Genomic DNA, 18,887 nt, shown 5'->3' on the forward strand with positions numbered 1-18,887 from the left:
GAGATGGCGGCCCAGGAGATAATTAAGTGATGTCTCAGCAGCACCCATCGGCGATGTGGCCTTTAGATAAACATAACCTACACATGCTGTGTAGGTTATGCTCAGTGATCACCAGCAGAAGACAACATGTCTGTGGGAGGAAGTGTCTCCTGGCCGACCTTTTGTAGGTTATCATAGTTGGGGGGTTTTTACGGGTGTTTTTTTGTTTTTTGTAGCGTTTTTTTGTGGCTTTTGCCTTTATTTTATATATTTTATGGAGGGACAGACAGTGGGCTGACAGGAAATGGGGAGAGAGATGGGGGGAAGACATGCAGTAAAGGCCGTCGGGATCGGGAGTCGAACCCGCGGCACACTGCCAGACTGTATTGCCAGCCAAGGTGCCTGGACCATTGAGCCACGGCCCAAGCCTTTTACGGGTGTTTTTTTGTACTTTTGTACCTTTCAGTTTCCCGTGACTGCTTTGCCTCCAGCGTTGCATGTGTTGTCGTTAGAGATGCCTATGGAGCACCTTGTCTTGACGCGTGTCAGCCACCACCAACCTTCACCACTTCTCACATCGTGTAACTGAGCCGAGGCGGTCGGTTCAACTGAAACACTACCTTCTATCATATTTACAGTTCTCTGATAGCTCTACAGCTGGCAGTGCACAGATCTACCGCGCTAGCAGCAGGCATAAAATATTCATCACTTTTGACGCAGGGAAAAGGTAGTAATCTGAGCTGTAACGTGTTCTGAAGCGGGACCTTTTATAAAAGTGGCCGGCCCCTCTCAGGGCCTTCTTGCCGCAGTTTCTCCCGGTGATCAGTAGACCTTGAAAGACGGACGAGGCAGAACAGAAATGAGGCCACCATGTTGATGTGACGACACGACAACCTGGAGAGACTGTAACGCTGCCGTCTCTGACCTTCCCTCTCTGCGGTTTAATTTTTTTTTTTGTAAAAAGAAAGATCAAATGGTTGGTTACGCTATGTCGTGCCCCCAACAAAATCTGAGGCTGGGAAAAAAAGCATTGCTTATTTCGGACCCTGGTCTTGGAATGACCTACAGTCCAGACTCAAACTGGCTGCTGTGATTCCCCTAGTGAGCTTTAAATGGATTGCCATGGGCACACTTCCCATACACTGCTCCTGCTTTGACGTATAGCAACTGTCTGCTTGCTTTTTTAGTCAACTAGCAATTCCTGTTGCTTAGATTTTTTTGTCCTTATTGGTCGCGTTCCTGTTCTCCCTTTTAGCCTCTTTGGTAGTGGGTACTGTATTTATGAGCATTGTATGTCTGACCTGTTTTTTGTTGTTATTTTTTGTTACTGGCAGAGTTGTGTCACTTATTTTGCCTATTGTTCTGGCCAGTTCACACTTGTAAAAGAGACTTCAGTCTCAATGTGGTTTTTTACTGGTTAAATAACGCACCCTGCACTATCAGGCACATGGCGTCACGGGGGAATACACATTTTTCATACGTTTTGCACACACTATCAACTTATCAAGCAGATGGCATCATATGGAGGGGGGGGGGGGAGGTAGGCATACACACAAAGCCACACGTTGGAGCGCGGTTGGCACTGCAACTCTTCTTTTGCTCCCGCAGTAAAGTCCAAAGTTGCATACTAGTCCCAACCTTTTGTTGCCACGGCTCAATGGCCAAGGAAAAACAATGATTGAAATATCCAATTGGATATCCATTGGCACAATATCCTGTCAATTTAAAGTCCTTGCCAAAATGCCTGGCAAGGCATAGTTCTGGCCTGGGTATTGGCTATTCAGGTTGATCAAGTTGCCTGGAATACTGAGGACACAACAGGACATTTCCTGCACTGTGTGTTCTGAATGTTGTGCTCCCCACACTGCTTACCCTGTACTGTAAGTGTCAGTCAGGCATCAAGAGGTGTTCTTTTAGTTGTCTGTTGAGAGTGTGACGTAGAATTACCTATGTGCATACTGCATATTTTCCATTTTTCCATCGTTATTATCATTTGGCAATATGAAACAGAAATTAGACACACCCCTGTTGTTCGGGTGCCCACAATGTTTACGTGCCCACTCTTCCTGCACCCTTTTGCGATGTGAAATGCCACCGAATCCTTGCCCACTTTAATTGCTTGCGTCTTTATATGGAATGTCGCCCCAACATGTGAATAACCTCGCGTCACCAGGCTTTCCACCTCGGAGGAAAACATGTGAAAGCTGATGTGCTTTTATTGTGAAGGGAAAGGTTTCTGAACGTCTCGGCCTGCATATTTCCTACAAGCTCACGTGTGGTGGACGTGACGCGTTGTGAGCTTGTAAATCTGCTATTTTCAGCATGCAACACGTCGTACGACTAAGAATACCAGGTTTCACCTTGGAGATGTATTTTGTTGGCCGAGGCAATCATGTGTAGTCTGCACACAGCGCTACTCCAAGCAAAATAACAAGCTATTGGAAGCAATTTTTTGGTGGCACTCTATGTTGAATCAAACAATACAACACGTTTACCTCAGTGTTTGGGGACATGTTCTGTGTCTGCTGCCTCCGTGGATTCGGCGCGAGCAAACCAAGCATCATCATCCAGTTGTAAAATGTATCCTCTGACACATTTTTATTCTTTGAAAAAAATCAACTATTGACCAGTTCATGTCTGCATCTTTGTTTAGTTTTGTCAGAGTTTATCAGTGAGCACGCCGCCGCCGCTTGTACGACATGCGCAGGCACGTCACTCAGTCTCACATGCATGGCAGGCACTCAGGCCAGAGGCAGGCAGGCAGACAGGCAGGCAGAGAGAGAGAGAGGGGAGAAAGGGGACTCGGCGATTGGGCCAAAAGAAAGTAATATTTTATTATCTACTAACATAGCCGCCCGGCACCCGTGCCTCAGTGCTGTGGCGGGGAGTAAAAAAAACAAAAAAAAACGGATTTCTTTATTATTTTTTGCCTTTTCCAAGTAGGCCATCACCGGTGCGACCTCGTTAAATTTTAAGTAGCACCTTTTGCAAATTAAGTGTCATATGCAACCTATTAAGTCGCACACTGGAGCTCTGCAAGCAAGCACGAGCTCTGAGAACAAGATGACACCAATGCCGCGCCCAACACACACACTCTTAAGTTTAATGAGCAAACAGAGAATTATAGAATGCACAAGCCACATTACGATATCGGAAGCTGTGAGTCGGCGTGACTGATACTGAAGACAGGATATGAATAGCAATGGATACATGATGTTCTAACAAGCAGATGGCAGCTGTACTTCTACAGTGACAGTGCACATGGTGTCAGAAATACATATTTAGTTTGACTGCCAGGATTAATTAATCTATTTATCGCGCATTGCCACGTTTTTCCCCTTTCAACGCTTATTTTGAAGAGCCAAATATCCGTAACCGGGTGTTACGATAACGGAAGGCTGACCGGTTGTTGCTCTCTTGCTCGGTGCAGAAAAAACCCGACCGCGAGTATCACAGCGCCTGCTGTCCATAGCTGTCGGCCGTTGAAAAACCTTGTTTTCACCAGAAACGATATTCATTGCGCCGATTTGGAAATGCAGGCCATTGAAAGCAGCACATAGAGTGCAAGTGGTTTGCGCGCGCATCTTCTAAATCACACTTTACGCTGGGATGCTAACGAGAGACAGCTATCGATGTGATCCGATCAAAGCATGGATTAAAGAATATAAAGCCTAGAAAATGTAGGCTACACTGTTGGTGGGCTGCCAGACTAAACTTAATCTAGGGCTAGGCTTTCTACGCTTCTGGCGGACTCCGTGTTAATGTACTGCTTACATTTCTAATGAGTAATTCACTGTCTTGTCGCCATCTTGAGTAAGATAAACAATATAGCAGTGCGAGAGCATCTCCATAATGAAAATATCATGAGCTATGGGAATCACACTGAATTAAATCATGATTAATTTATTCTTGAGGGCTTACTGATGTAATCACACAGTACACATGAAGAGCTCTTTATCTGTCAGTCCTTTTTGCCCATAGACTGTATGGAGATCCCTGATGTCATCAGTATATATGCCCATATACAGTATTGATGGCTGAGTGATTTGTTTGTGCCTGAAGCCATGACGAATCCGATACATTGAGGTTAGACAACACACATCATATTTGGGCGTAGCTACACTGGATATACAGTACATAGAATACAGGAAGAATACAAAACAATCCCCCAATTTGTTTGGCAAATATTGATACATAATGTTCTCATTATTATGATCATGGGTATGCTCTAAAAGTGTGAAAAACATATTTTTCATCAGGTCTCAATTTCCCCCCTCTCTCTCTCTCTCTCTCTCTCTCTCTCTCTCTCTCTCTCTCTCTCTCTGTTGGTGTTCTATCCTCCTCCATGGTACAACATGCTCCTATAAAAAGGGGAGAACATTAGACAATTGGAAACACCTATCGATCAATGCATCCCAGACCTACTCCTGTGAGTCACTCCCCCCACCCACAGCAGTCTTAACGCATTCTGACCTGAGATCAGATTCATACGAGGTTTCCACTGGACACACACTGGTCTGATTAACCCATTCTGACCTGAGATCAGATTCTAAAAATGTCAGTCGTTCTTCGATTATTCAAAAATAGCAGACCTACAAGCTTGTATCGCGCCACTCGGTGGCGCGATATGAGCTTGTAGATCTGCTATTTTTCAATAGCTAAAGCATAACATGATGCTAACGCCAAAATGGGTGCCCGTTCAGAATGGGTTAATTGAATGAGAGTTCACAGAAATGCTAAGTAACAGCCCCTTATCGGCTTCCTTACTGCTGGCATGCCAATGGGGATGGGATTTTTTACAGTAGGATAGGATTGTACGATATGCTTACACAGCTTAAGAGTGATTAAGTATAGTTATACGATTATGGACAGATGCTGGGGATGTGTCTCTCACCTAAAATGGCTGCATTTTTGGAAACCACTGCCTAGTTCTGGGAGCTGCACACGCACACCGTAAAGACACTGTCTGTGTACAGACAAACAGGGCTTAAGAAGATGGATGTGGGGAGTAATTTGTGTCACCGCTGCGACCCACATGGCATGACGACGCTTTAATGCTTGTAGGTAAACTGTTCTAAATCTAAGTCAGCATCTCGACTCTCGAGAGCCCTCATTTGGAAGACTTATAGGCTTTTAGAGGGGCTAGAGAAAGCGGGGGGGAGAGGAGAGGAACACACCAGGTGGCTGTCTCATGAATAAACAACCACTGACGCTAGGCGTGTCTGTGAACTTGTTTCGTAGTGTGTGTCCTCGTGTGTTTTACTGTATGTGAACTGTGCGTGTGTTGCTGTAACTGTCAGTAAATCAACATGCTTCATGGCAGGGAGAATGAGGGACCACGTCCACAGAAAGCAGAGGGGGGGGGGGGGGGGGGGGGGGTTTAGGTACCCTCACAAAAACATGCAGTAATCCTGGACTCTATACTGCCTCCCCCTGGCCGGGGCACCTGATGAAGGGGAAAGCAGCTGGTTGGAATAAAGTGTTCCTCCCACACGTCCAACCAGGGAAACACCCCCCTGTCAGGTGAAAAGAAGCGGAGTGGCTTAGACTCCTCATGTCATGCATTGAGGGAAGAGGTCAGTCCGTTGCTCTCCCCAGGTTGGCAGAGGGAGTGTAGTGCCAAGGATTACATTACAGAAAAGTCCTATCTGATTTAACAACGTTAAACTCACCTTGCCAATCACTTCATGCATGCGCATACCCTCTATTGATGCCCGCAATGTTCAAACCTATCAACCTCTGCAGTGCTCGAACGTCTTGTCTTATCTGTGTCATTAGCAACAATTGGCTAGCCGAATCAACGTAAACATGGACTTCTCATGGTCGTGGTTGCGATTCAGCATTGGGTTGTACATTCCGGATTGGAATCAGGAGGATCAAATGACCGGCAGTCCTCTCCAAAAGTGAAACAGTTTGAAGCGCCCAGGGCACTGTGCCAATAAGTGTGACGCGTGTCTTCAGTTACACCACAAATGCATAGCTGAAAGGTTCTGGAAAACCTTTCTGGGGACACGTCGTACAGCCCATAAGAATTACCTGCTTCTTGGCAGTGATGCATCGCTTTGTTTGTTTACCGTCTTGTTTTTGTTCTGAACACAGCTTGGCATCCATCATTCGAGGTCAGGTCCTGACGGGAGACGGAACACCTCTGATCGGAGTCAACGTGACCTTCCTGCACTACCCAGAGTATGGCCACACGGTCACACGGCAGGACGGCATGTAAGTACCCGTCCCCATGTGGGAGTTTTCTTTTTAGCAGACGGCAGCCAGAATGCCTACTTCTCAAAGTACCCAGGGTGGGCAGCAACTGGGTGGCACAGGCGAAATGTTTCTGCCCTGCACCAACTTGAAGACCGGGGCTTCAGTTCCTCCGTGGTGCCTCTGGTTTGGCCGGGCGCTCTAACAAACACAATGGGCTCTATGCACTGTATACGCCATTTTGGAAACAACTTGGGCTCCTTCCCTACTTCCTTCACGTTGTGAGAACTACCTCACACTAAATAAACCTTAATTAGTATTTAGTATCACCGGTAACACCTGTGAAGGGAGTAAGGAAGTGGCCCCGGAAGTAGGAAGAGTTATTCTGTGTGTCCACACAGCTTATTATATAGCCCGTTGACCATGTTCATGGGTCAGAAGCTGGGTGGGGAGGGTGATCTCTGTTGCTGCACAAGTGACTCCTGTATTAGAGGAGACATGTGGTTGTCTAATCCTCGGTTCCCAAACTTTTCAGCCCAAGACCCAAAAGATAGAAGCGCTGTCTCCTCTCCCCAGGACCCAAACTTACAAAAAATACATTATGAATCACTTAAGCCCTATTTCAGAAATAGTGAAAATAACAGATCTACAAGCTCAGTGAGCTATTTTGTACTTGTACTGTACAAGTACAGTACATGATGTACAGCATAGAGCAGTCCCGCCACCGATGAGCGTCCCGGAAGATAATTTCCAATTTATTTTTCCCATAGACGTTTCAGAAAGTATTTATTTAAAGAAGCAAAGCCTCGGACAAAGCCAACTCGGATGGTGACAACTCATGACAATTGTTTTTTGGGCTGAACAAATAATTAGAAAGAAGAAAAATAGGGCAGGGTACAACACTTGTTTTGTAGTCTTTCTACTTTCTAATTATTTGTTTGGCCCCAAAAAATTATTGCCATGAGTTGTCACCATGCGAGTTGGCTTTGTCCGAGGTTTTAAGGTCTTTAAATAAATACTTTCTGAAACGTCTATGGGGAAAATGAATGGGAAATTCTGCTCGTCATCGTGAAATGGGACGGAACTGCGACGCTCTATATAGCCTTCCTGCTGTATGTTCCTATGTGTGAATGGTTCATATGTGCTGTTAGTAGGCAAAAATGTCAATAAGAGAAATATAATATAATATACACACCCTTGGAGATTTGGTGCACATTACTGCAGCAATTTTACAAGATGTCAATGCTTTCAGTCCAAGGTCAACTCAATTATGTTTAGATATAAATCACATAAATTGGTTATTTAAAGGGAACATTTTTTAAATCATATTTCCCAGTGGAAATGGCAGGGCCTTTTGTTGAACCAGGAAGTTTAAGGTCACATGGTCCCATCCCATGCCCAATTATGTGACATCATTGAAACGACCATTTACTGTCTGTAGGCTACTAAATGATCATGATAACATGAATTGTCTGGGAGAAAGAACTACAAAACTATTGTCCTCTGAGTCTGCAGATGACATAGATGATGAATGGACAGTTCTTTGGATATATACAGATAGACAGTATATTTTCGGTGCTGGGTGAGATTTGAGAAACCTGTGTTCCAATGGATCCAATGCAGTTATTTAGTTACAAGCTCTAAATGGCTTGTTAATACTTTTCTTTACTTAAATATTTATAAAACTCAGACAGACAGACCCGATCTTAAACTTCAAATGGAGTTTACAGACTGGCTGTGTGTGTATCTTTCTATGTTACATTGCTCCTTGATCACTTTAGTCTGACAGATAGAAGTAGCCTATATATACACACAGACTGACATTTTGTCGGGACTCCCGCGGGTCACGGGATTCCCGCATGATTCCCGTGGGATGGGATTCATTTTTTTATTAGTCCCGTGATCGGGACGGGAATGAAAGTCAACAGGAGCGGGAATGACATCGATCTATCGATCATAATGATCATTCTCAACTGGTCGCGCTGCCAACCAAAAGAACAGAAGCGCCCATTTTTGTTGTAGTCATCTTTCAGTGAGCCAACACAGTGAGCCAACTACATACCCAGGAGGAGGATGAAAACTTCCTCCATGCAGTCCAGTAGGGCTGGACCATAGAGTATAAAGAAGGATTATGTTATTATCCTGTTATGTGTTGGGCCTTTGAGGATTTGTGTTCTTTAAAATAGATTAAGGCATTATATTAACCACACATTAACTATTCCTTTTGCCATATAAAACATGGCTGAGCTACACAGAGCGTACTGTATGTGTGTGTGTGTGTGTGTGTGTGTGTGTGTGTGTGTAATACGTGCAATCCGTGATTATTTTACGGTACAGGTCCGTTGTAATTAGATGTAATGTAATGAGATCATAATGTAGGGATAATTATGTATAATTGGGTGTAACTTCTAACAAACACATTATTTCTCATTACACCTTATTAGGTCTAATTTGGTGTACAGTAAAATATGTATTTATTTTCCTAAACGGCAAAAAACTGCAGAATAGCTCAATGCATTCCATCGCAACATGTTGTGAGCTTGTAGACTGGCTATCTTCACTATTGAACAACAAGAAATTAGGGCATTCATTTACCACAAAACCTTATAAACATAGAGAAGGTTTCTGCCCAACAGCGGTGATATGCTGTATAACGGTTTTCTCTCAAAGTGAAAGTGCATTGCAGCATGTTAGCGGAAGGAAATTATGTTTACGTATGTAGAGTGCACTATAGAATGTGTACAGTCCCTTTTTGCAGTCAGCAGTGATAGCGCAGATGAAAGCTTCATTTGCTATCACGAACAGTTAGAGAGCGCTTTCATCATCGAACTCCGCACATAGCGTCTGCACATTCATCTTTAGATTTTGTTCATTGCGTCAGCTGTGTGCGTGAGTCTGTGGACATACGAGACGCTACATTCTGCTCCTTCTTCAGTCCACAGCACTCCATTTCATGTGATTAGTGTTTTTAACCCATTCTGACCTGAGATCAGATTCATACGAGGTTTCCACCGGACACACACTGGTCTGATTAACCCATTCTGACCTTAGATCAGATTTTAAAAATGTCAGTCGTTCTTCGATTTTTTCAAAAATAGCAGACCTACAAGCTCATATCGCGCCACTCGGTGGCGCGATATGAGCTTGTAGATCTGCTATTTTTAAATAGCTAAAGCATAACATGATGCTGACACCAAAATGGGTGCCCGGTCAGAATGGGTTAAAAGTGGTGTAAAGTAACTAAGTAAATTTACTCAAGTTATGTACTTAGTACAGTACTAAATACTTGCCATTAATATAGTGGTTGCAATTTGAAAGGTATTAATTGATTCCCAGAGTCCCGTGGTGGGAGTTCTGCTCTGGTTTTGGTGAATATTAAGTATATCCGGTAATTTTGTGAGGGTAACTGGGGGTCACGCATTAAAAATAAATTAATCCACAAAACTAGCGTCATTAATGCATTGTTGACCTATTTCTACCATATAGAGCAACTTTCGTTGCCCCTCTGTAACATAATGTAACATTTTCATAGCACTTTTCCAAGTGCTCAAAGCGCTTTACAATGGTTCATTCATTCATACATTTGGAGGCGAAGCGGCGAACAGTTGACACCAGCGTCCTCACTTCCCACATTCACACACCAATGGTGGAAATCTCACACCGACCGACTCATTGCAGGCAATGTTGGGTTCAGTGTTGTGCCCAAGGACGCTTCGACATGTGGACAGGAGGAGCCGGGATTCGAACCACCGACCCAAGGATCATTGGACGACCTGCTCTACCTCCTGAGCCACAGCCGCCCTAATAAATAACATGGAACTATAGGTTTTGTGCTGCTGCTGGCGTAGTGATACTGGATACCAAACTGGATACTACACAATACCCACAGGAACGCGCCCAGGGTGCCAGCCCGGTTCCGGCGAGCCGCCCGTGTCCGAAATGACAGAGTTACTGTGTGGGGGAATTAGCATTTAGCAGACACCTTTCTCTCTCTCTCTCCCCCTGCCTCTCTCTCTCCCCCTGCCTCTCTCTCTCTGTAATTAGCAGGCAAAAGTGCAACACTATCTCTCTCTCTCTCTGTTTCTAGCACAACAGCTCCACTCTTGCCCCTACTGGTACTCTAAACATCGGGACATAATTATAGTCACATAGTCACATACGGTAGGTTAGGACATAGGGACATTGCTGTTCTTTGGAGTGGTTGCACCACTCAAAAAATGTCAGTATGCTTTTTCACTACTGGTTTTGTAAATGTTGTGGACTATACTGTAGGTGCATTGAACGGTTCTGGCTGGCTCAGGGTTACAACAAAGTCTGTGTATACTCTGATCTGTTTTACCGTTCTGGCCCTGACACTTTCTGGGCTCATTGTGATCTAGGTCTTGCGTGTTGGGGCTAAGGGCGACTGGAAGATTATTTTAAATAAATGATGGGTTGCTTGCAAGCTAGTTCATAGCTTTGTCACATACACGCACGTAACACAGTGTGTGGGTTGATTTGATCAATTCAAATCAAAATCAAATCACATACACACATAACCCAGCATGTGGCTTCTGTAACTGTGATGGGTCAAGCCGTTAACCAATTTGCAGTGGTGAAAAAAGTACACTACTCAACTACGCACTTGAGATACTCCTGGTAAACTTTTACTCAACTTCACTCAAATGTGTACTCGAGTTAAAGTACATGCTTATATGAAAAGTATTCAAAAGTGCAAATTACTTGCTCTATTAAAATGTAGAAATTTTTCCACAAGTTTATTTAAAAGATATGTTGCATTGCTCATTTTTAGCTTGTAGATAACTTTTTATTTGCTCCATATTTGAAATAGGGCTTAAATGGTTTATTCATAATGCACTTTTTCATTAGTATCCAAAAATACAAATAGGCCTACTCAAGTAAAGTACATAAACTCTATAAATATTCATTATGTCAAACATGTGATCATGTCACTACGGTCAAATTTCTCTTATAAGACTGCAAGATTGCATGTTTTTCCAATGTCATATTGTGCGACTGGTTGAGCAACAATTTGGCACGTGTACCGAGCCCAATTGACGCTGAACAAATGCAACCAGGGAACTGTGAAGACGGTTTTCTCTGGAACGGAAACAACAAGCAGTACCGCACCCCTATTGACCCAAAATCTCAGACGCTGGCAGAACTTAACTGGGGCCTAAATACTCCACGGACACGGCTCGCGGTCAGACATCCTTCACCCTGTCATGCTGAACGACCCAAGACAGCAAACTATTTCGCGACAAATGATTTCGCCCATAACACGGATATTTCATCTGGGTCAGCCAAAATCTGTGGACACCTGAACACAGGGGGTGCAGTGTCTTACGCTGCGTTATTTGTGCTGCTGCATGAGCACACACCTGCTCGCAATGCTTCCTTTCCAAGCTGGTTCTCCTCTACACGCTGGGGTGCCCACTCTTTTTTGACATGAGAGCTACTTTCAAAATGACCAGCTCAACAAGATCTACTCACTGAAAACATTATAATACCATTGCTGAAAATGTCTTTGGAATAGCTAGCGCAGCGCTGGCATTTACATTTAAGACAAATGCACCTGGAATGGGAAAGGGGAGAAATGGAATAGGTAGTTCTTTTTTTGTATTTCATTTGTAATCTACCAACATTAATTCAAGTGGCAAAAATTGTTATATTAAATATTTTTTAGGGGCATGTCATATGTGATCTACCTACACAGCCTTTGTGTACAGTACAGTACTGTACAGTACAGTACTGGTAGATCACGATCTACCTTTTGGGCAACCCTGTATCTACACGCTGGGCCTCTGTAACCCTTTTCCTTGTCAGTGGTGTAAAGTAACTGCGTGCATTTACTCAAGTATTGTACTTGAGTGCAATTGTGTTGTGAGGTAAATTTACTTTTCTATTATTATTATTATTATTTATTTATTTTTCTACTCCATGTTACATATCAGAGGCAAATATTGTACGTTTTATTCGACAACAGTTACAGTAACAATGACTTGCAGATTGAGATTATTTATTTATTTGAGGTATTTTTGGAGCTTTTCTGCCTTTGCCTGACAGTACAGTATAGATTGCAGGAAATGGAGGGGAAGACTGGGCAGTGACACGCAGCAAAGGTCCTTCAGGACCGGAAGTCGAACTCACTGTTAGGCTGCATGAAGCCTATATTTGGTAAGCGCCTTAACCACTATAGGCACTAGATTTAGATTATTATAACAAAACAATAGCTACTTTAGCACTACTTAGATCAGCTATTTTCTAAAACATTTGAGTATTGTTATATTGTAGTATTGCTACTTTTTCTTACACTAAGTAAACAGTACTTATTCCACCATCGTATCTTGCACATGCCCTTGTTGCCCTTTTTTGTTGAGATGCTAGTTATACAGTACAGAATGTATGTTGGTTATTTGTTCACATAGGCTACTTATTTAAATAGACATACAGTTGGCTTCATCAAAAATGTTGTTTTTTTAGATAGCATGCTTTTCAGACACCTGCTGTAGGTGTGTTTTTGCGAGTACAAAATGATCTTTTCTTTGCAGTTTGCACTCTACTTACCGTGCATAACCATTTCATTCACCTGTCGTTTGTTGACTCGGGTTCTCTTGCCGTTCACTCCGATCTCACACTTTGTAAATCGCCCCGGAAAAGAGCATCTGCTAAATGCCAAAATTGTAATTGTAAATGTTTCCCTATCTCTCGCTGTCGATAAACACAAACAACACGTCTCATCAGAATAAACATGAGCCGTCTGTGGTAGGTGGTCCGGTCGTTAGACAGGACCTCTCTGTCCCCGTCACTGGGTTTATTTATGATGATCCCGTTCTGCTCTGCGCCCGCGGGGGACGGAGAAATGTAAAAGGAATGAGAGGGCGGCGAGCGGCTCCGAGAGAGAGAAGTCATGGCTTTTATCCAGTAAAAAAAAAGGCTGTCTCTGTCAAGCCCCGGCAGCAGCTCTGCGCCACCCTATAACAATTCCTCATGCAAATGTCACAGCGGTTGAGGCCATTTTGAACGAGGCTGTTTAAAATGCATTGAATCAGGGAGGGCTGAATCAATCAGCCCGCAGTGTGTGTAAAACATAGGATTACTGTCTGACCTTCTCCCGCTATTACCGCCCCAAAGGCCGGATACATAACGCAACGCAAACACACACTAGGCAAATAAATGCACATCCCACGTGTGTGTAGAGGGCGGGAGGTGAATTCACCTCGCCTGGTCACTTTTTCAGCTTGGTGTCCCAATTTAATAAAAACTCCAAAATACATTCTACATGGTCAGGAGAATCTAAAATACCAGATGTAAAATCGAGACGCGTGAGTATATAGAGCTACTGTCTGTGGTATCTGTACTATACAGAGCTTGGGAAGTTAGATTTTTACAGAGTGCCGTTTAGTGACATTTGGACGAGGACCTTTATTCATATTGAGAGATTTTTTTACACACGTTGACAGCAGATGAATAATACAATACATACAGGGGCTTATATTATGAACGGCAAGGAATGATTCAGCTGTTGTGCGCTCTCTCTCTCTCTCTCTCTCTCTCTCTCTCTCTCTCTCTCACACACACACACACACACACACACACACACACACACACACACAGAGATCAGGGGTGGGGTCCTGCGGATAGCCCAGGGATTAGGTGATTCTCTTCTGATATTCAACCCTGCGAGTCCTCTGACTGGAAACATGATAAATGGAGGAGAGGAGGGATAATCACACTTGGTTAGCCACCGGAGCAGCTCAGGGTGCTGAGATCTGTGTGTGTGTGTGTGTGTGTGTGTGTGTGTGTGTGTGTATGTGCGTGTGTGTGTGTGTGTGTGTGTGTGTGTGTGTGTGTGTGTGTGTGTGTGTGTGTGTGTGTGTGTGTGTGTGTGTGTGTGTGTGTGCGTGCGCGCGTGTGTGGGCAGCATCAAAGCCTGTCCTCAAGTGCAGCTGTGAGCTGTTCTCTACTGTCCAACATGGTGGCAAAAGAACAGAAAAGAACAGAGAGAGAGGGAAAGAGATAGAGAAGGATTGGGAGGAGAGGGGAATGGAGAGATGAAGGAGTTGAAAGAAAGGAGAAGATTGTGCGTGTACGCGCGCGTGTGTGTGTGTGTGCGTGTACATGCGTGCGTGAGTGAGTGTGTAATGACACCATGTATATGCTGCAGCCCCCTGGGCAGTGCAGCCAGTAGAATATATGGAGCAGCACTTCAAAGACCACCCTTCATTTCCAAACCAGTAACTTTCTCCCTCCACCATGTGATACTAATTAAAACTAGTTCACCAAAGAAACTAACTGTCTTGTCTCCCTCTAGCATGGTTAAGAAAAAGTCATACTTTTTTAGGATTCAGAGAGTGATAATTATGCAAGGTCAAATAGTTTAAAAGTTTAAAAGTTGCATCTTCCATTGAACAACTGTCCTATACATTTTGGAGAGATTCTACAATGCAATGAGTTGGGTGTTCTATCTAATTTGCCTATAGTGACGCTTCATACAGGCAAGACGTTTATTTTATTTTGTTGCAAATACATGATAGTTCATTAAAAGAATACACGACACTACATAATAATTGGAAAGTGAACTGAATGTGCAGGAGTGGCTAAAAGAATACAAACAAATGTATGAAAGAAAAAAAAATACAAGTGTAATAGCTCAGTTTTATTACTGAGCTTTTTAAAGCACATTGGTGATATTTACAAGCATCATTATAATGAGCGTGATTATGATGTTGCATTGCTTTGTCTCTAATGCGGCACAGTAAACAAAGACGGTGGGGTGAAGATTACTGGCTGACCTTCGTCGTAATGGTGGATTTGGGAATAGAAATGAAATACATTTTGAAAGCAAGTTGTGAATATCTTGAAAAACAATTAAAAAGAAGATCAAAAGTAGGTCTAGGGTAGGTAGTGGGTACCCTCACAAAAAACATGCAGTAATCCTGGTCACTAAACTGCCTCCCCCTGGCCAGCCGGGGCGCCTGAAGGAGGGGAAAGGAACTGGTTGGAATAACGTGTTCCTTCCACGCGCTACGTCCAACCAGGGAAACTTCCACCCCCTGTCAGGTGTAAAGGAGCAACTTGGACACTCAGGCATGAAGGAAGCATGAGTTCAAGTCCGTTGCTCTCCCCTTGTCCCCTCATATATGGGGACTAGGTTGGTGGAGGGTGTGTAGAGCCCAGGATCACATTAGATAATTGACACAGGGGTGAAAAATGGGTTACAAAATCGTGGGATAAAAAAACATATATATATTAAAAACAAAAGTAGGTCTAGCTTTCTCACGGTTTCAATCAATTTGGGTTTTAAAGGTTTGACCTCCTGGCCAACGGCGGCGCCTCCCTGACCCTGAACTACGAGCGCGCTCCGTTCCCGGCGCTGCAGCGCACGGTGTGGATCCCCTGGAACGTCTTCCACGTGATGGACACGGTGGTGATGAAGCGAGAGGACAACGACATCCCCGCCTGCTACCTGACGGGCCTCGCCAGACCCAGCGCGCTTATCCTGGCCACGCCCCTCTCCACGCTGTACCGCACCTCCCCCGAGGACAACCCCATCCTCCCCGAGACACAGGTGAGACAACGAGAGACACAGGTGAGACAACAAGAGACACAGGTGAGACACAGAGAGACAGGTGAGACACAGAGAGACAGGTGAGACAAAGAGAGACAGGTGAGACAAAGAGAGACAGGTGAGACAACGAGAGACACAGGTGAGACAACGAGAGACACAGGTGAGACACAGAGAGACACAGGTGAGACACAGAGAGACAGGTGAGACAAAGAGAGACAGGTGAGACAAAGAGAGACAGGTGAGACAAAGAGAGACAGGTGAGACAAAGAGAGACACAGGTGAGACAACGAGAGACAGGTGAGACAAAGAGAGACAGGTGAGACAAAGAGAGACAGGTGAGACAACGAGAGACACAGGTGAGACAGAGAGACAGGTGAGACACAGAGAGACAGGTGAGAAACAGAGAGACAGGTGAGACAGAGAGACAGGTGAGACACAGAGAGACAGGTGAGACACAGAGAGACAGGTGAGACACAGAGAGACAGGTGAGACACAGAGAGACAGGTGAGACACAGAGAGACAGGTGAGACACAGAGACAGGTGAGACACAGAGAGATAGGTGAGACACAGAGAGACAGGTGAGACAACGAGAGACAGGTGAGACACAGAGAGACAGGTGAGACACAGAGAGACATGTGAGACACAGAGAGACAGGTGAGACAACGAGAGACAGGTGAGACACAGAGAGACAGGTGAGACACAGAGAGACAGGTGAGACACAGAGAGACAGGTGAGACAACGAGAGACAGGTGAGACACAGAGAGACAGGTGAGACACAGAGAGACAGGTGAGACACAGAGAGACAGGTGAGACACAGAGACAGGTGAGACACAGAGACAGGTGAGACACAGAGAGACAGGTGAGACACAGAGAGACAGGTGAGACAAAGAGAGACAGGTGAGACACAGAGAGACAGGTGAGACACAGAGAGACAGGTGAGACACAGAGAGACAGGTGAGACACAGAGAGACAGGTGAGACACAGAGAGACAGGTGAGACACAGAGAGACAGGTGAGACACAGAGAGACAGGTGAGACACAGAGAGACAGGTGAGACACAGAGAGACAGGTGAGACACAGAGAGACAGGTGAGACACAGAGAGACAGGTGAGACACAGAGAGACAGGTGAGACACAGAGAGACATGTGAGACACAGAGAGACAGGTGAGACACAGAGAGACAGGTGAGACACAGAGAGACAGGTGAGACACAGAGAGACAGGTGAGACACAGAGAGACAGGTGAGACACAGAGAGACAGGTGAGACACAGAGAGACAGGTGAGACACAGAGAGACAGGTGAGACAAAGAGAGACGATTAACCCATTTAGGCCTGACGTCGAAATAAAAGTCTTCTGAAAGAATATATGTTCAAAGATTTGTGCCGCATTTTCACGATTTAAAATAAATAGCAGACCTACAAGCTCGTAGCGCACCACTTGTAGATCTGCTATTTTTCAATAGTTAAAACACCAAAAGGGGTTCCCGTACAGAATGGGTTTTAAGCGAGAGAGAGAAACAAGTGAGACATGAGAGACAGTGGGACGGATGAGACGGGGACCGCGTGGGACGGAGACACAGGTGAGACAGATAGACACAGTGAGAGATAGAGATAGAGAGAGGCAGTATAGGGCCGATGAGGCAGAGACAGACACGGATGAGATGAGACCGAGAGACAGGTGGGACGGACGAGAGACGAGGTGAAACGCTGAGACACGGGCGGTGAGAGAGAGAGAGCCAAAGGTCATATAAAACTGTAATATGAGAGAGAGAATATACCTTGGAATATTTCTTTCTAATCTATTCCTATTCTTATTTTTCTTATTGTTATTTTAAGTGTAGGAACCTATTGTTTGTCTCTAGTTGTACACACAGGTGTGCCAATTAACTCCCGTTTACCATACGGCTGGGTGATACAGACTTATATTGTACTGAATGACAAGATGCCATCATCATGCTGTTGACCTGTTCAGATGGATAAAAGATGTCACGTCCCTTATTTTCACCTGGTCTCCCCACACACACATAGTTTGCAGTCGCCTGCTAATTAAAAGTCACATGCAGGTGTGGATGAGGCTTTACCGGTTAGCTCACCGGATGGTGCTTTGATTATTGCTATACGTCCCCGTTGGGGACCTGAGTTGACATTGTCATTCTTTAAATAGGCCGTTTTCTGAAAAGTAGAGAACTGTTACCCAATATGGGAATATTTGAATATTGTCACCTTCAATGGCATTCAGAACATAGAAAAAATGTGATTGATTGAATACTTTATTAACAGTTTGCAGAAAATTGCACAGGAAAGTACAGTTCAATACAAGGTCTGCTATAAGAGGATTTAAAACCCAAGAAAGCCTATTATGGCTTATTCCCATTGTGGTCCTTCATATTCAATTCAGTGGGAAGCGATGTTGAAAGTTGCTAAGCTGTATTCTGTCCCCCAATATAGCACGAATGACTTAAGAACAATCGAATGGTCTTTATTGCTGTCAGGTGCTCCATGAGCAGGTGGCCATCCCGGGCAGCGACCTCAACCTGGTGTACCTGAGTTCCAGGGCGGCGGGCTACCGGCCCATCCTCAAGGTCCTTCTCACGCCGGACCGCCTCCCCTTCGGCCTGATGAAGGTCCACCTCATGGTGGCCGTCATGGGGCGGCAGTTCCAGAAGACCTTCCCGGCGTTCCCGGATCTGTCCTACACCTTCATCTGGGACAAGACGGACGCGTACGACCAGAAGGTGTACGGACTGGCCGAGGCTGTGGGTGAGTTTTTTTACACTGGCTGCTGCGTTCGTGCGTGCGTGCGTGCGACCGTGCGTGCGTGCGTGAGTGCGTGCGTGTCATGAGTGCGTGCGTGCGTGTCACCAGTGCGTGCGTGCTTGCGTGTCATGAGTGCGTGCGGGTGTGTCATGAGTGCGTGCGTGTATGAGCCAGAACGACTGTATAGAGCAAACATGGTCTATTCAGGTTTTATGTTTTTTTTTCTTTTCATGGTTTTGTGGGTCGTGAGCAAATTACATTCATATTATATTTCTAACCTTTCCTGCAAGACACCAAATCATCAATTTCCTACCCTGTGTTTCTCTCAAGTAATCACAATTAATGATTGGCAGCTGCGTTCTGGGATACCATTTAGACATCAGA

The 18,887-nt window shown here is 44.7% G+C and overlaps 1 protein-coding gene across 1 annotated transcript in view; it reads left to right on the plus strand.

The window, feature by feature from the left end:
- LOC310873555 (teneurin-3) overlaps window positions 1–18,887 on the plus strand; it is a 244,046-nt gene that overhangs the window by 171,254 nt on the left and 53,905 nt on the right. The window contains exons 14-16 of the mRNA XM_083786011.1: window positions 6,079–6,198; window positions 15,487–15,748; window positions 18,239–18,506. Coding sequence (XP_083642137.1) covers window positions 6,079–6,198; window positions 15,487–15,748; window positions 18,239–18,506 — 650 coding nt within the window. The remainder of the gene's footprint in view (window positions 1–6,078; window positions 6,199–15,486; window positions 15,749–18,238; window positions 18,507–18,887) is intronic.

Source organism: Protomyctophum parallelum, assembly GCF_964188405.1.
Source record: "Protomyctophum parallelum genome assembly, chromosome: 16".
Taxonomy (NCBI): Eukaryota; Metazoa; Chordata; class Actinopteri; order Myctophiformes; family Myctophidae; genus Protomyctophum; species Protomyctophum parallelum.